This window comes from Canis aureus, chromosome 16 (assembly GCF_053574225.1).
Source record: "Canis aureus isolate CA01 chromosome 16, VMU_Caureus_v.1.0, whole genome shotgun sequence".
NCBI classification, from domain to species: Eukaryota; Metazoa; Chordata; class Mammalia; order Carnivora; family Canidae; genus Canis; species Canis aureus.
Genome location: NC_135626.1, coordinates 56009775 through 56026055, shown reverse-complemented (window position 1 = coordinate 56026055; position 16281 = coordinate 56009775). Strand labels below are relative to the sequence as shown.

The following is a 16281-nucleotide window of genomic DNA, read 5'->3' as shown; positions in this document are numbered from 1 at the left end:
TTGCTCCAAACCTCTTTGGGTACAGATTCAGATGCCAGCTCTTGCCCCCCCACCCCCACACCTGGGAAAAAGCCATAAGCGCAGGTGGGCAAATGGGTGGGGGTGGGGGGGAGCAGGGCACTGAGGTTCAAGGCCTGGCTCTGCTTCTCAGGGCTTGTGTCCCTTTGGGCAGATGCTTTTTCTCCTGCCGTAACTGGGTACTCACCTGCCCACCCTCCCAGAGCTATTATGAGCATTTATGCAAGTCAGCACGCTGGGACTTATACTAAATAACCAGAAGGGGTTAGTTTGCTAATTAATATAGGTCATGTGGCTCAGAGCTGTACTATCATTTACATTAAAATGACTAATTAGAGCAAAATCTTTAACAAAAGAACAGACCAACTGTTGTTTATAGTTTAGAAAAGCACATTTTTCTCAAAGGAAGGGATATGCCCCTCTGGTGTCATAAAACAAGGCTTGGTCCCTCCCTAGCTTTTGACACCTCTCCCTGGTGGGCCAGGGGTCTCTGGTGAAGTTCTTTACCTCGGAGACCCACAGTTACCCCTGAGAGTGGGTTGAGGTCTTGGCTGTGTTGGCACAAAACAAAATTGAGAACAGCAGGTTTGTAAACACTGGACTGTGATGGTAGGAGACTGGCCAGATGGAGGCATCTCAGATGTCCTCCAGTTTTCTGAGATTCAGAAGATGCATAAAAAAGGCTTCCTCCATCCTCCTAGAAAGGCTGCCTGGAGCCCCCAGACATCTTCATCACAGCCTGCTCTGAAATTTAGCTCTCACCTAGGACACTCCCCCTTTCGAAAGATTGTCAGATGCATCAGGCAAAACTGGAAATGGTGAACATGCCTCCAAAGGTCTCCCTGGAGTTGTGGCTTCCTCTCCACCCTCAGAGGACATTTCTGGGAGAGGTGGAAAAGAACACCAGCCATGGAGGATGAAGAGCCTGGACCTCAGAACCAGAGCCCACCTGGGCCAGCTCTCCCTCACCTTTGCTCTCTGATATGGGAGCAGAGGTGATGATTGCTACCTTTGCTTTCATGTATAAGGCTTCCAGAGCAATATCTGGCCCACAGAGGGCCACCAGACCCCCATTTCTCAGAAGACAGAGCACAAAGATGCTAAGATCTTAGCATCAGAGTCCTCTCAGAAGAAAGACTTGCTGAGTGAAGCCTCAGACTTTGCTAAGAATTTACATCAGAAGCCTTAACAATTAAGTAAAAATAAATCAGTTTTTAAAACCTTGATTTTTGAAACATCTGGTTGCTCTGGCAGTGTTGACTTGGCTGGCTACTTGGGTCCCAGAGCCTCTAGAGGCACTGTCTCAGGGGCTTCTCTGTAGTCTCCTGCAGTGTATATCTTGTATGCTGGGAAGATGCTGTCGGGTTTTGGAAAGATGCCCCCCAGATCCCTAAATTCTGAATCTGACAGTGATCCAAGAGTCATGCCACATGATCTCTGGGGTTTCCTCTACCTCCAAAATCCTAGGATTCTTTATCCCATCATTTGTCATTATGAGAAATATGGGAAGATATTTGATGGAGCATCAGAATCCCAAATTCTCCAGCAGCAGCCTTCAGTGGCTAATGCTACCTAATAAGGTCCCCACAAGGGACTGATACACAAAGGGTAAGGTGAGGCAAAAAAAAAAAAAAAAGCCCTTTATGCCTTCGCAGGGTCTTTGGGCTCCAAACCCCATTGTGGCCTCTTGGTGAACCAGACTGGATTATAGGTGATCTCTTACCCCTTGACATGGGACAAGTCTGAGCAGCCTTTTTGTCTCTTGGTGCCTCCCAGAGTCATCATTACACTCCCAGCATCCTTGGCTGGCCCACCCCAACTAAACAGGACATATAGGACAAAAAGAAACATTTCAAAGAGACAGTGAATCCCAAAAGAAGACAAGCCCTTCTCACTCAGTAGATTTTTTCCCCCTTACCTCTTTATAACACAAAAGTTCCTTCTAGCCCCAAAAATCCTTGGTCTTGCTTCTGACCAATCTTGGTAGTCCTCTTTCCTGTTTTGATTCAGAGGGGTCTTTAAACTCTCCCATAGATATCAGAAAGTGTTTTAACATTATGGGTCTACCCCTCTGGTCCCAGGCCACTAGGACAGTTCCATTTTTTCCATAACTCTTCCCTCTTCATCTTCCAACACTGTCAAAGGACCAGCATTGTCCTTTGACATTTGATCAAAGTCAGGGGCTTATTAAACTTGGCAGGCTCACTAGTCCCTCTGGAAAGGACTTGGGGAATCATCTTGCTCATCCCCAAGCTTAAGCTAGACTATAGCCACACCATCTCAGAGTAGACTGGAACAGTCTACCACTTCAAGATGGCTCCGCACATGTCTGGGTAGATGTCATTGGGCCACCGCATCGGCCTTTGGACGTCGTGTTACTTGAGCTAATAAAACCTTCTGTGTTTAGCTCAGGAGTCAGTCATCAAACTCTTTCTATAAAGGGCCAGACAGTAAGTATTTTAGGTCTTTGGGCCATATGGTCTCTGTCACAACCGCTCTTCTCTGCTGATGTAGTGCAAAACCAGCCACAGACAACTTGTCAACCAATAAGCATGGCGGGGTGCCAATGAAGCTTCATTTGTGAACACTAGAATTATATAATTTTCATGTGTCATGGAATACTATTCTTTCTTTGATTTTTTTTTCAATTATTTAAAACTGTAACAATTGTTCTTAGCTTTCAGGCCATACCAAAATAGGAAGTGGGCTAGATTGGGCCCCCAGACCATCATCAGCCAACCCCTGTTTAAACTCCTGTTAAGTGGGTTTTCTGTTGCTGGAAGCCTGACACTGTCTCACCTGACACAGTGATAGTGATGAACCTTATTGAAAAACTGCTTCTAACCCCTCCTGCTTCTTTATGTCTGTTCCAGAGGGTCTTGCTGTCGGCGTTGGATTTGGGGCTGTAGAGAAGACGGCATCTGCAACCTTCGAGAGTGCCAGGTAAGCCAGCACCTGCTGCCCTAGAGCAGTGTGGCGCCATACCCAGTGGTGCTCTGGAAATGCTAGTTACCTGGTTGGTCACCGCCAGCCCCACAAGGCCAAGACTGGTGGAAGTGTGGGTGAGATCAGGTGAAGCTTACCTGAGAGAGGTTGCCCATCAAAGGAGCAGGTTTACCCCATTTGTCAGATGAGCTATCTAATGGGTAACCACTTTGAAAACATAACACGGACATAATCACCTGCGTTCCCCAAAATCCTTTCAATGTATAAAGACCAAAGACCAAAATAAATAAATAAATAAATAACAAAGTCATCACTGATGCTCTCAACTGCCCCCTCCTTTTGAAGCCCCCCCTTTTCCTCTCAGGATGCTGAAGTCCCCTGGTTCCCCCACTTTGTGTCCGTTACTTTGCATGCTCTTCTGTGGGCTTCTCATCCTCTGGCCCTTTCCGAAATGTTGATGTTGCCCAGGATCCATCTCTGGGGAACCTTCTCCATTCCCAAGACTTTATTTTCCATCTACCTGTGGGGGATGCCAACGCTGGTCTTCAGCTTAGATTGTTCTCCAGAACTTATCCCTGTGGGTCTAGCTACCTTGCACACATCTCTGCTTAGATGATTCTAAGGATCTCCACCCTCAGCTGATTCCCTCCACCCCCCGTCATGCAAAACCTGTCCCCTCCAAAGACTTCCCCAACACTGCCTTGCCATTGGTTGACCAAACCAAACTCACTGCTTTCCTTGACCCCTCATTTCTATAGACAGTCTTCCATGGATGATCACTACACCTTATAAATTCTTCTTCCCTTCTACCTCCCTGGCATTACACAGGGTCTACATAAGGTGACAGCCCTGGGAACACAGAGAGGCTTATCCTTTAGCCATCATGGAGGTGGGCTCTACATGGCCCCCGGAGCCCACAAAACCATGAATACTACAGCCTCCAGGCTGGAGGGTTTTGTGGGGGAATCCTACAGCTTCCAGGCTTGTATAGAAGGCTGGAGGAGCCTTCTATCCAAGGGTGGCAGTGCCAGGTACCTTTCGGAGACAAAGGAGCAAGAAAACGAGTGGACACAGTCATCGGGTAGAGACAGCTGGGAATGGTGAGGATGGACGTGAACCTCAGCTAGGCAGCACAGGCACCATCTAAAGGCACAATCATTTTAAAAATGTAACTCATGTTAAAGAGATGGCCTGGAGGCCACTGGTGTCTGACCCTTGTGTCTAGCTCACTTCACTGCTTTCTGACCAATGCAATCTGAAAACAGACTTTCATTCCCCACAAGACACCACCTCTTTCAGCAATCAACCCTGTGTCTGTCTCCCCCAGCAACTCATTTCTCTGAGACCCCTTTTCCTGCCCTTCCCCAGCGGCTGAACCTGTGTGAGGCCTCCTTATGGCCCATCACTCCGTCTAGCTACTCCCTTAGCCGATGTGGGGCACCCACATGTCAAGCATAGTCTCTGCCAGTCTTTAAATCCCACCGCCACGCATTAGTGGACATGTGTGCTCCTTGAAGCCCCAGACGTGCGTGTGGGCTGGCATGTTCTAAGTCAAAATTTTCCCCGTTCTCAGCTTCTCATTCCCTCCTGTCAGGCTTGCAAGTCACTCTAGCGTCATCTGTTCACATGATGTCTATTGTGAAAACCAAATGAGAGGTAGACAGCGGGGGTGGGGGGGTGGACTGTATAATGTAAGAAATGTCACCAAAATCAAGGGCTAATTGTGACTCATAACACCCTGCAGACTGCTCTTTCTCCCACTGGGAGAGGGTCGGGGAGTGTGGCTCTGTGTCCTCAGCACAGCTGTTTTGATCTTGGCCTCATTTAGACCACAAGAAACTTCAGAGTTTGCAGGAGCTGGGGTGACAGAGCAGCCCTGAGGGGCTGGCCCCGTAAGCATCCACGGGCCAGGTCCTCCCAGGGCACAAGCACTGGGCACGTTGCAGCAGGTCTGTGGCCAGGAGGTGACAGCCGTGCCCCGGGCCCTGCACTCATAGCCCGGGTTCTCAGTCTGGTGTCACCATGTCTCCTGGGACACTGAGATGTCAACTTAGATGTCTCTCTATTCTATCACCTGTACTTTCTGCTAATCTTCATAAATAATTCTGAAGAAAGTAGAGCAAAAGCCTTTCCAACCCAGCTCCTCTCTTCCCTTTGACCAAACAGGCTCTCTGGAGTTACATAAATGCTCAACAGGACCCCCCAACTGGGAATGAGTTGCTGCAGGCCTTGGGATTTTCAGCCTCCCCAAACCCCCTGCTGAATGAGCTACTGGAGGGGGGTGGTTCTCACACCCCCACACTCTAGCCACTCCAGCCATAGCCTGCAGTGGGTCTGGCTGGGGAGGGCGGGCTGTCCCTCCAGCAGACCCTACCCTTCAGCCCACTTGCCCACCCATCAATCCATATCTAGCTCGTGATTTGGGTTCTTCCTTTCCAAATGCCTGTGATCCTACTCTGGAGCAGGGACAATACCCAGCAGCTCCCCCCTCCCCCCCCTCCCCGGGACCAGGTTTGTTAGCTTCCTCTGCCCTCAGCTCATGGTACAGATGAGTTTCCATAGGAGGCTGGGGACCAACGGGTGGTCGAAAGGGGGCAAGGGAGAAGGTGAAAGGAAGCGACAGGCTAATAATGCTGCTACGTGGGCCACAAAAGCAAAGTCATTGGATGATTAAACGCACCTCCGCGTGAAAGGAGACAGGTTGTGCTTTGTGAAATTCCAGCACCATGTGCTGAACAAGCGGCACGCTTAAAACATGACATGGGGAGCTTGAAAATAAAGGAATGAGAAAAGATACGAGGTGTGCGTGGACCAAAAGAAAGCAGGGGATGGCAATTTTAGAATCAGACAAAACAGGCTTTGAGGCAGAAAACCACAGAAAGAATAAAGGTCAGGACTTCACAAGGAGAGAGACAGTGCACCAGGAGGATATAATGGGCTTGCATTTGTATGCGCCTGGCAACGCTAAGTCTCAAAGGGGTTAAGAAAAATGGTCGGAATTGCAAGGGAAAAAAAGACAAACCCATAGTCCCGGTGAGGGTTTATTATCCCCCTCTCTGGCGCTGAGCAAACAGATAAGAAGTTAACAATGCATGTCAGGGACAGATGTAGAACCCCAACCCAGCGATGAAAAAACCTATGTTCTTTTTAAAGCATGAATGCATGCGTGTTTCCCAAAATCTGTGACCTCAGTGTGACATAAGTGAAAATCACTAACAGGAAAGATAGCCAAACTGTGGGTTAGTGGGCAGCGAAACCCGCAGGCACCGTAAGACAGGCAGAGCGGAAGCTCCAAGGGAGGGATACCAACCAAATCTGTATCCTTCCCTCACGTCAGGGGCACTTCCCAGAACAGGTGGTATCTCATCAGGAGCAGGCGGGTGGTCAGCCTGGGTAGGTGGAGATGACGGAGGCAGGGAGTGCTGTCAACAAGTGCCCAGGTAGGGCTCAAGGCGGAGAGATGAAGTCACCGAGGATGGAGTTCACTGGTGGTTTCTAGAAGGCACACCTGACGGCTGGAGAAACACATCACTGAGCAAGGAGCTGGCAGTTCGGGTGGGTTCTGGCACCGGGAAATGACCAAGCCCAAGAGGTGATTTGAACAGTGATCTGGCTCTGATGGGATCACTTGAGGGGAAGAGATAGACCAGTGGAAAGAATCCAGCCCTTGACCGAATGCGTGTTGACAGCCCTCAGCTGTGTGCCTTCACAGCTACCAGGAGGACAAGGGAGGTGGCGACAATGTGGGAATGACGGGGCGGGGGGCAGTGGGAGGAAGAGGTTTTAAATGCAGAATGTCCAGACGGCATCTGTCAGCAGATCTGAGGGGTGTAGAAGGGAGAAAGGAGAATTCAGGTTCGGGCAACAGGGAGACACAGGTGATCACGGGGCGCGGCGGAAGGGCCCGGAGGGAGAAAGCACGCATTTGCATGGACTTGGGAGCAGGAGTTACCTTGCATGTGCCTGAGGTACACGCGGATGAGGCTCGCTGCTGTTCATTTAGTGCAGGGGGTCAGCAAACTCTGGCCCAACACCCGGTTCTGGAAACGGCATTTTGTTAGAACACAGCCAACCCCCGTTTGCTTTACAGATCATCTGTAGCTCCTTCTGTGCTGCGATAGCCGAGTTGGGTAATTGCCACTGAGTCGTGAGGCCGAAGGCGGAGAGTATTTACTGTCTGGCCCTTTGCAGGCCGTCTCTAGACCCTTTGATTTAGGGGAAGACCACAATTTTAGTCCAGGCCTGTCATCAAACGATCCGACGCCCACTTTTGACTTCTTCCTCGCACCCTGTTTACGATGCCTCTGGAAGCAGGAGGTTCTCTCCTCACCCACATGGCATCGCAGCCACCACGGGAGAAGAGAAAGGCGCAAAGTGAATGCTCCCGGGAAGGCAGGTGGATTCTGACCTGGACTCGTGGGCGCGTGATTTGTGTATGGCTGCTGCCACCTAGTGTTGTGACGCTGTCACTTCACCTTTATGCCTCCCCCCGCCTCCCCCCTCAAGGCCCTCCTATGCTCCATCCACCCTCCCTGGATAGCTTGCCTTGCACTCTTCATCCCGAATTCACATCCCCACCCTCGCCCCAAATTGCAAAGAATCTCAGCAGCAAAGGGCAGCCCGTGGCTCAAGGGGAACACGACTTTGCTTCTTTCTGATCTGGTCCCGTGGCAATTTCTTCTGGTTTCACCACAGAGAAATTCTTCAGACCACAGGTCCTTGGGGAGTTTGCTGCGAAAGTAGTTTTCTTTTCCAAAGCGGCATCACCTCCAAAGGACGTGTTTCCCAGAGAGGAAGCAAGCCCTCGCCTCTCCCCTGACTCCGTGGCACGCATAATTCAAACCTGCAGGGAGAACAAGCTTACTTAGGTGGAAGCGTTTCGCTTCACGTACCACTTCCGATTTAGGCTTTGACCAAGCACACACGTTGGGAGATGTCTTGGATCCTCGAACACACCCCAAATGGCAGGTGCAATGGGCTGTGTGCGGCCGAGGAGGCTGGCTGGCTGCAGACTCATGGTGTGCCATGCATGATCCACAAGACACATTCCCAAGTTGGGCCTGGATGGGTCTCTCGTGTCTTGCCAAGTGCCCCCAACCGGCTAATGCTAACTCACGGACACCCAGATGCTCGGGAAACGATGTCTGGTCCTTTAGCTTGCATTCCCATCTAAGATAAGGTCACGAAGTGGCCAGGGTGGGGGGAGAGGGAGACATCAAAATAAAGTGTAAAGAACTATATTTGCCTCCCAGATCAAGGAATGAGTAATAAGTCAGATATATGCTTTCCCCGGCTTAAAAACCAATACACGTGTTGGTGTATTAACCATCACTCAAGACAGCACTTATCTGTCAACCAACACAAGCAGCCATTTGTTTAGAAACAAAAATGGCAGGAGACACATTTTCCTGGTCATCGGTCCACAGCAAACAGTCGATGAGTTTGTCTCTATGTGGTGTCACCTATTACTTGTGTGCTTCTGTATGTCCAAGTAGTCTCCCTACTTCGGTTCCAGTAAATTCTTGAAAACAGGGTTGCAAATTAAATGTAGAGAAGGTCAAGAACAGGCTGTGATGGGGAGGGTCTCGGAGAACTAACGCGTAAACTTCTTTATCGTAGTTCACTCACACATCTGCCATAACCACCTCCTCAGTTCAGGCCGCTCTTACAGGGTCCCCTAGGCCTCCCAGTGGCGAGACCAGCTCCAGACTTCCAGAGAGTTCTGAGGAGACTCTCCCTCCCTGAGGCTGCCCACCTTGACCTCTCCACCCACCCACGGACTTGGGTCACACCATTCACCACCACCCCCAAGCAAGAAGGGGGGCCAGAGCCCAGCCCGGTCTCTCTGAACACTGGCCTTCAGTCTGAGAAGCAGAAAACCCAGCATGGGGACAGGAAGGTGCCTGGGATAGGAGACACCTTGACCCAACCACTGCCACCCTGCTTCACCGCAGAGTGGCCTGCACCCTGTCCACCTTCCCTGCACCACAAGCCGCGCCATCCCACCCTTCAATCACTCCAGCAGACCTGGGAGTGAATTCTTTTTTCAAGAATTTACTTATTTATTCATGAGAGACACAGAGAAAGAGAGGCAGAGGGAGAAGCAGGCTCCCTGCTGGGAGCTTGATGCAGGACTCGATCCCAGGACCCCAGGATCACGCCCTGAGCTGAAAGCAGATGCTCAACCACTGAGCCACCCAGGTGCCCCGCTGGGAGTGAATTCTTGTGATGCTCAACCACTGAGCCACCCAGGTGCCCCGCTGGGAGTGAATTCTTGTGTTGTTCTGCATTTGCAACAGCAGACTGGGATTTTATTTTCTGCCAACAAGCCCTCCTCCTGACCCCCCATCAAGCTACCTTGGCTGGAATTCTAGGGTTAACTATCAGCAGCTCTTTCTCTGAAATTCTTCTTTCCAGCCCTCCCACTCATCCCTTTACCTTGAATTATGAAGAGCCCGTGGAATTTGCAGGCAGGCGGGCAGGCGGCAGGTGTCACACAGTGCCACCAGGCGGTGGTTTGACATCATCGTTGCCAGGTGATGGGCGAACAATGAGAAGGAAGGGAAGGGAGGGATCCAAAGGCAGCTGAGACGTGTTGGTGTCTGAAGGGGTGGGCGTCTTAAACAGAAGTCGTACCTACAGAAGTGGAAGACCGTGTACTATATATGTACGAGCTTATTTAAAAACCCTGTGTCGCATTTTTATAGCCTCTCTATATTCTAAGCTGTTTTGATCCTGATGGTTCATTGAGTTCAGCCCTGACGGCTGTGGCCCCACTGTCTTATTTTCCCCGAGTCAGCCTAACAGCAAAGCTTTTGTGTGCCTCCCACCCCACCTTCCGGGAGGAGGGAAAATGTGGGACGACAGGGAAAGAACAGCCTCTCTGCACCCTGACCGTTGGCACCTTCAGGAAAGCAGTGGCGCAACGGGCCTGACTGCAGAGCACCCAAAGATCCGCTAGCTTTTTCTTTATGTTTTGGGGGTAACACATTTATTTTTTTAACGACTTTTTAAAAAAAGATTTATTTATTTATGATAGACATAGAGAGAGAGAGAGAGAGAGAGAGAGAGGCAGAGACACAGGAGGAGGGAGAAGCAGGCTCCATGCTAGGAGCCGGACGTGGGACTTGATCCCGGGACTGCAGAATCGCACCCTGGGCCAAAGGCAGGTGCTAAACCGTTGAGCCACTCAGGGATCCCCTCTAATGACTTTTTAAAAAAATAATACTGTTATAAAAATTATTCTATTAGTCCTGAACATTAAGAAGGATGGGCCTAAAAGCCTGCCAAGCACTTGGGCGGAGACAGACTTAGACTGAGCTGTTCTTTGTGGACCATTGTGGAGCCATTCTCTCCGCAGAGCTCCCCACAAGGGTTTTTTTTTTTTAAGATTATTTAATTTAATTTATTTATTTGAGAGAGAGCAAGTGAGAGAGAGAGAGAGCATGAGCCAGGGGGAGGGGCAGAGGGAGAAGCAGACTTCCTGCTGAGCGGGGAACCCAACATGGGACTTGATCCCAGGACCCTGGGATCATGACCTGAGCCAAGGACAGATGCTTCACCAACTGAGCCACCAGGTGCCCTTTAAAAAAAAAAAAAAAAAGATTTTATTTATTTATTCATGAGAGACAGAGAGAGAGAGAGAGAGAGGGAGAGACACAGGCAGAGGGAGAAGCAGGCTCCATGCAGGGAGCCTGATGAGAGAGAGAGAGAGAGAGGGAGAGACACAGGCAGAGGGAGAAGCAGGCTCCATGCAGGGAGCCTGATGCGAGACTCGATCCCAGAACCCAGGGATCATATCCTGAGCTGAAGGCAGGCGCTAAACTGCTGAGCCACTCAGGGATCCCCAAGAGAGGGAATTCTTAACGAGGGATCTTGACACTTGAATTTTCTTGGCATTACCCAGGGAAAGAGCAACTTCTTTTAGAGAAGGACCCGATATCGGAAGGCACTAAATTCCTTTTAATTGACAAATTCTGTTTCTTCTGCTGTGTGGACGTGGGGGCTCCAGAACTGGATAATATTATAAGGAAAGGGATTATTGTTTTTAAAGATTTTATTTATTTATTTGTGAGAGACAGAGGGAGAGAGAGAGAGGCAGAGGCACAGGCAGAAGGAGAAGCAGGCTCCATGCAGGAAGCCCCACGTGGGACTCGATCCCAGGACCCCAGGGTCACAACCTGAGCTGAAGGCAGATGCTCAACCGCTGAGCCCCCCAGGCATCCCCCCAGGGTTAATTGTTAATACACATCTGAATCACAGGGTGTAAATCTTGATACAGACGCACACGGAGTGCAGTGCTTGTTTGCCCAATGTGGGGTTTGGGGTGTATCTGAGAGAAGGCAAGTAACAGGGACTCAGTCAATCCCAGACACTTGTGAACCTGCTTCCGAGGGAGGGAAGATAGCAGGTGTCACTCACTCACGGGAGGGAGTTTGAGCGCCCGCTGCCTACAGCTGCTCGCGTGCACAGGGCACCCTGAGACACCTGTGAGAAGACATTTGGCGGGGGAGGTGGCCCTGGTGCAGCACCCTCCCCTCCCCAACCCAGTGCACCCGAGAACAGGTGGAATATTTAACAGCATGGATCGTGGAGCTAGACCACCCCGGTTTGACTCCTGGCTCTGCCACTCGCTGACTGTACAACCAGAACGGGTTCATTTTTGTTCTGTGCCTCAGTTTCCTAATCTGCAAATTCCCACAATAATAATAATAATCAGTGGTCATAGTAGTAGTATGAGTAACGATAATAGTGTCGACTTCATAGGTCGTTCTCAGAAGTAACCAAGCGTATATACACGAGCACCTAGAACAGTGCCTGGTGTACAGGAAGGTAGTGTACAAGGTGGGTTGTTGCTTTTTTTTCTTTTATAACACAAGTATTGGCTTTGCTTATTAATAGGCCTGCCCACTGCAGACGCTATAGATAGATGTCCGGCCCATTTCTGCCCCAGCCCAGGTTCCAGGACAAGGGCTCCCAGCCCCCTGTCTACCCAGAAGGACAATTGGTTTGGAAGTGGCTTCCACAGTCTACATGGGACCACATGGGGCCAGGAACGTGGGGGTCTCTAGGTGTGTGTGGGGCTGGTCCTGATGCTGCTGCTGACCTGTGTTGTGGGCCCCATGTCTAGCCTCCTCTCCCTGATTTTCCCCTGGCCCTCCCGGGCACGTTCTGCTGTTATGTCTCAGCACGGAGTCTTCAGGCCCACTGTCCCTTGCTCTGAGGCTGCTCCACCAGCGTCCTCAGCCTCTATCCCGTGGCATATGCTTTTCTCCATCCTGCACCTTGTCTGAACAGAGCCTGGAACACGTTTTCTGTTCTCTGCACAGGACCCAAGTCCAGGCTGTGCATGGTCGGCGCTGCACCCGGGACATTGTGGAGCGGGTGGCAGGGGCGGGGGTTGGGGGGACGGTTGACAGCCTGCCTGGAATTCTGTAGATGGTTTCGTAATGCACAGCCCCTGCCAAGGACACGAGCTGCTTCCCCCTTTTTTTACCCCACAATTCCCTGGACTCACTGACAGACCTTGAGTTGCTTGTACCAAGCTGTGCAGGAGGACGGACAGGGCGGTGATGGGAATGGAGGAGAGAAAAGTCTGTGTCGTCTCCAGTGCCTGGGAAAGCCACAAAGCAGCCACACTGCTGTTCTCAAAGAGCTTTGTAGGGTCCCTGCCTTCCCCCGCCCCCAAAGCCCGCCGCGGGCTAAACAGAGTGCACGTTGTGTGGAGATCGGTCCCCCGTGCCAAGATGTCCAGCCCTGTCGCCAGGGACGTGGGTGGGGGTGGCTGGAGGCAGTGGGGGAGGAGGAGGGGGCCCAGCATAAATGGCCCCTTGTGTGGCAGACAGGGAGAAGCTGCTGCTCCGCAGACAGGAGGCAGTGCGGCCGCCTCCCTCCTTGTTCAGAGAGCGTAATGTCCCTGGGTACGTCGGAGGGACCCATCACTGCCCTGTCCGGCCTCCCACACAGCTTGTTACAAGCAAGGAGAGGCCGAGAGCAACAGTGTTTTCCAGAACAGACTCTAAGGGAGCTCTCGGTGCGGCTTGGTTGGGGTGGTGGTCTTCCCTTCACTTGGTTTGCCCTTGTGACACTGGTGAGGTCGGCTGTTGCTCTGGGCTTGACCACTGCCATCCCGGCGTGGAGATGAGGGTGCAGAGCCTGGGAACTTCCTGGGAGGGCATGCTACGGCAAGTCGAAGACCTGCAGGGTGTAGCTGAGGTCCGGCCAGTGCAGAAGCCCACCTCCCCACCCCCTGCCTCCAGCATCCGTGGAACAGTCGTGAGAGCTGACGTTTACCGAGTGCTTCCCACGTGCAGACCCTGTGCTCATCGACATGCGTATTAGCCAATCCTTGCAGCTGCCCGTGACGTTGCCATGCCCATTTTACAGATGCGGAATGCCCTTCACAAGTAAAGGGCAGAGGTGGGATTTGAACCCCGGCAGCCTGGCTCTGGAGCGCGTGCCCTGAACCATTGCCACCCAAGTCACGTACCTGCCACCCTCCTGCCACCCAGGTCACGTACCTGCCATGACCAGAGAGGCTTCAAAACTCACCGCCCCCCCCTCCAAGTGGTGCCAAAAACAGCTTCAGCTTGGCTGTAGGACAGTCTCATGCCCTCTGTGGCTGCTCTCGCGTTGGCTGTGGGAGGTCTGATTCCATTGTCCTCGTTCCCTCTGACATCCTGTCTCATGGCCGTGTTGGGAGTTGGAGCCGTGTATCAACGCCCACAGTGGGGGACAGACTATCTGGCCGGTCTCACTGAGTGCTTATGTCAAAGGTCATGCTGAGCGTCGCTCCAGACGTCTGTCGCTGCTGTAAGAACCCTGCCCCTTGCCTTGGTGTCTCCATGCAGCCGGATGCCAAGACAAGGAATTGGGGAGAGGAGAAAGCTCCAAAGAGAAGGGACAGAGATAATCTGGGTGGCAATTATGTCATATCTGGGTGGCCACTTCCCCACCCCACCTCCTGGGAACCAGCATGGACCGCCGGGCTGCGTCACTGGGTGGATAGGGCAAGTTACCTGTCCCGTGGGTTCCCAAACAAGAGGAGGTGGTTGGCTGCTTGGAAGGAAGCCCCAGGTGTTTTGGACGATGACGTTGTAGTAGAATTATGTCCCCCCACCCCCACCCCCAGGAAGGTGTGTTAAATGTCCCGACCTCCCGCACCTGTGAATGGCCATCGTCCTGGGCAGGAGGGTCTTTACAGGTGTAACTAGTTAAGCTCAGGTCATGCTGGCTTAGGATGGGTCCTAAATCCAGTACGTCCAGTGTCTCTGTAAGATGAGGAGAAAAGGCACAGACGTGCACACACACAGAGGAGGACACACAGACATGCACAACACAGACACACGGAGGGGAGACTCCGGCCAGGTAAAGACAGTGACGCGTGACGTAGCTCCAAGCCAAGAACGGCTAAGGGAGGAGTGGCCGCCGCCGCCAGGAGTGGGGAGAGCCAAGGGGCATCCTTTCCTGGCGGTGCGGGAGGCAGCCTGGCCCTGCTGACCCCTTGACTCTGGACTTGGAGCCCCCCGGACCGTGAGAATAAGTCTCTGTGGTCTGCAGCCACCGTGTTAGTGGCACTCGGCTCCTGTGGCCACAGGCCACCAACACGTCGGGTCTCCACCTGCCCCGTCCGCATCTTCTCCATCCTCTGACCCGCTCAGTTCTGTTCGCTTCTGCCCGCGGAGGCCGTGGAGGCCGCGGAGCCCACGGAGGCCACGGGGCCGCGGAGCCCTGCGCGTCCCTCGTCACCCACGTTCTTCTCTTTCCGGACACGCGTTGTTTCCCTCGCCCCTTCGGGAGCTTTCCTTGCTTGTCTCAGGAGGAAGTGATGGTTCTGCTGTGCTGTATTCCTTAGGTCTCTCTCGTGTTCAGCTGGGACCAAACCGGGGGAAAGCAGTGCCTTTCTCCTCCACGCGGCTGCCGCCTTCAGACGCGGGCCCTTGGGAGAGTCAGGGCTGTCCCCCGTATTGGAGCTATTAAAGTGTCGTAAGAAAGAGGCCTTTGTCACGGGGAGCACGGCCCTCGGCTCAGAAACAGAGACAGATTGTGCCAGAAAACAAACAACAACAACAAAAAAAGGTTCGACCACAGAATTCTTTGGGACTTCAGTCATCAGCCTGTCGCTTGTTCTTAAAAGACACGTTTCCTTTCCTCGGTGTAATTCCATCAGATAGGCCGTCAGGCTTTAATTCTGCCCAGACCCGGGCCTGGGGGGCCCCACCCGGACCGCCTGTGCCGGGCCTGCACCCCGTTCCCTGCTGGGGTGACCTCATGCCTGCCTGCCTGGCCCCTGGGAGGGGCCCCTCCACCCCACTCCACCCCACCCCGGGGCCTGGCCGCTCAGGGGTTTGGGTGAGAGAGCGAGGACCCAAGTCAGGTGAGGGAGAAGCACTTGGAGAAGCCAGGGAGGCCCACGTATAGATGCCTTAACCTGTGCAGGTGAAGATTTGTATGACTTTGCATTTGACCCAGGAGAGCCTCATTTTATGCAGAAGAAAAATAGAAAGAAAGTGACTTGTCCAAAGCCACCCTGTTCACTGATGACAGGCCGTACCTGCCTGCTGGGGACCAGTGGCCACAATGCCCTGGGTCCCAGCTCAGGGACGGCCAGGGGCCCTGAGGCCCGAAATAGCTGCTTTTCAGCCTGTGGGCCACAGAGCCTCAGCCTCTCTGAGCCAGTTCCCCCTTGACCATCTCTGATCACACCTCAGTTAATGTTCCCCAACTCTGGTTTGGGACCAGGCACGACAGTCACATCCCAGACCCAGTCAAGAACTCGGTTCCACAGCTCTGCTTCGGACATACGAGCTTGGGGTCGGGACCCCAAATCAGCAAGCTCCCCCGTGCTGTGGCTGCACCAGCCACGACTCTGGAAGGAAAGCGGGGAAGAGGGACTTGGGGTTCCCCCCACCTGCATTCCTGCTGTCCCTCATGAATGGGGATATGCTTCCCCGGCCCGCCTCATTCCCAAGTCAGGGGGACAGAGAGGCAGCACGTGGGAGCACACAGCCGCTGGCCTAAGGTGACCGTTCCGTTACAGACGAGTGACACAGACGGAAATGACGGCTTTGTTTTACACGTGGGCAGATTATTACATAACCTTCAGGACTTCACTCAAAATGAAAAATGAAAAAAAAATGCAGCGTGTCCCTTGTTCAAAAAAGCAGGAAAAAAGGGACACCCATGTAGCTCTGTCAGTGAAGCATCTGCCTTCAGCTCAGGTCATGTTCTCAGGGTCCTGGGATCGAGTCCAGCTTCGGGCTCCCTGCTCAGCGGAGAGTCTGCTTCTCCCTCTGTCTCTCCATCCCCCTCTCCCTT

At 52.5% G+C, this 16281-nt stretch overlaps 1 protein-coding gene and 1 long non-coding RNA gene across 16 annotated transcripts in view; one reads left to right on the top strand and one right to left on the bottom strand.

Annotated features, from left to right (window-relative positions):
* Nucleotides 1–14911, bottom strand: part of LOC144286953 (uncharacterized) — a 28165-nt gene extending 13254 nt beyond the window's left edge. Inside the window, exons 1-3 of the long non-coding RNA XR_013354914.1 lie at nucleotides 14617–14911; nucleotides 13485–14234; nucleotides 9403–9600 (exon numbers count right to left, since the gene is read on the bottom strand). This is a non-coding gene — a long non-coding RNA (uncharacterized LOC144286953). The remainder of the gene's footprint in view (nucleotides 1–9402; nucleotides 9601–13484; nucleotides 14235–14616) is intronic.
* Nucleotides 1–16281, top strand: part of SLC39A11 (solute carrier family 39 member 11) — a 404898-nt gene that overhangs the window by 336807 nt on the left and 51810 nt on the right. For all 15 annotated transcript variants that reach the window (XR_013354911.1, XR_013354910.1, XM_077854073.1 and 12 more), the window contains one exon: nucleotides 2892–2961. Coding sequence is in view for 13 of the 15 variants with exons in the window: in XM_077854073.1 (XP_077710199.1) it covers nucleotides 2892–2961 (70 nt within the window). In the remaining 2 variants the exon portion in view is untranslated. The remainder of the gene's footprint in view (nucleotides 1–2891; nucleotides 2962–16281) is intronic.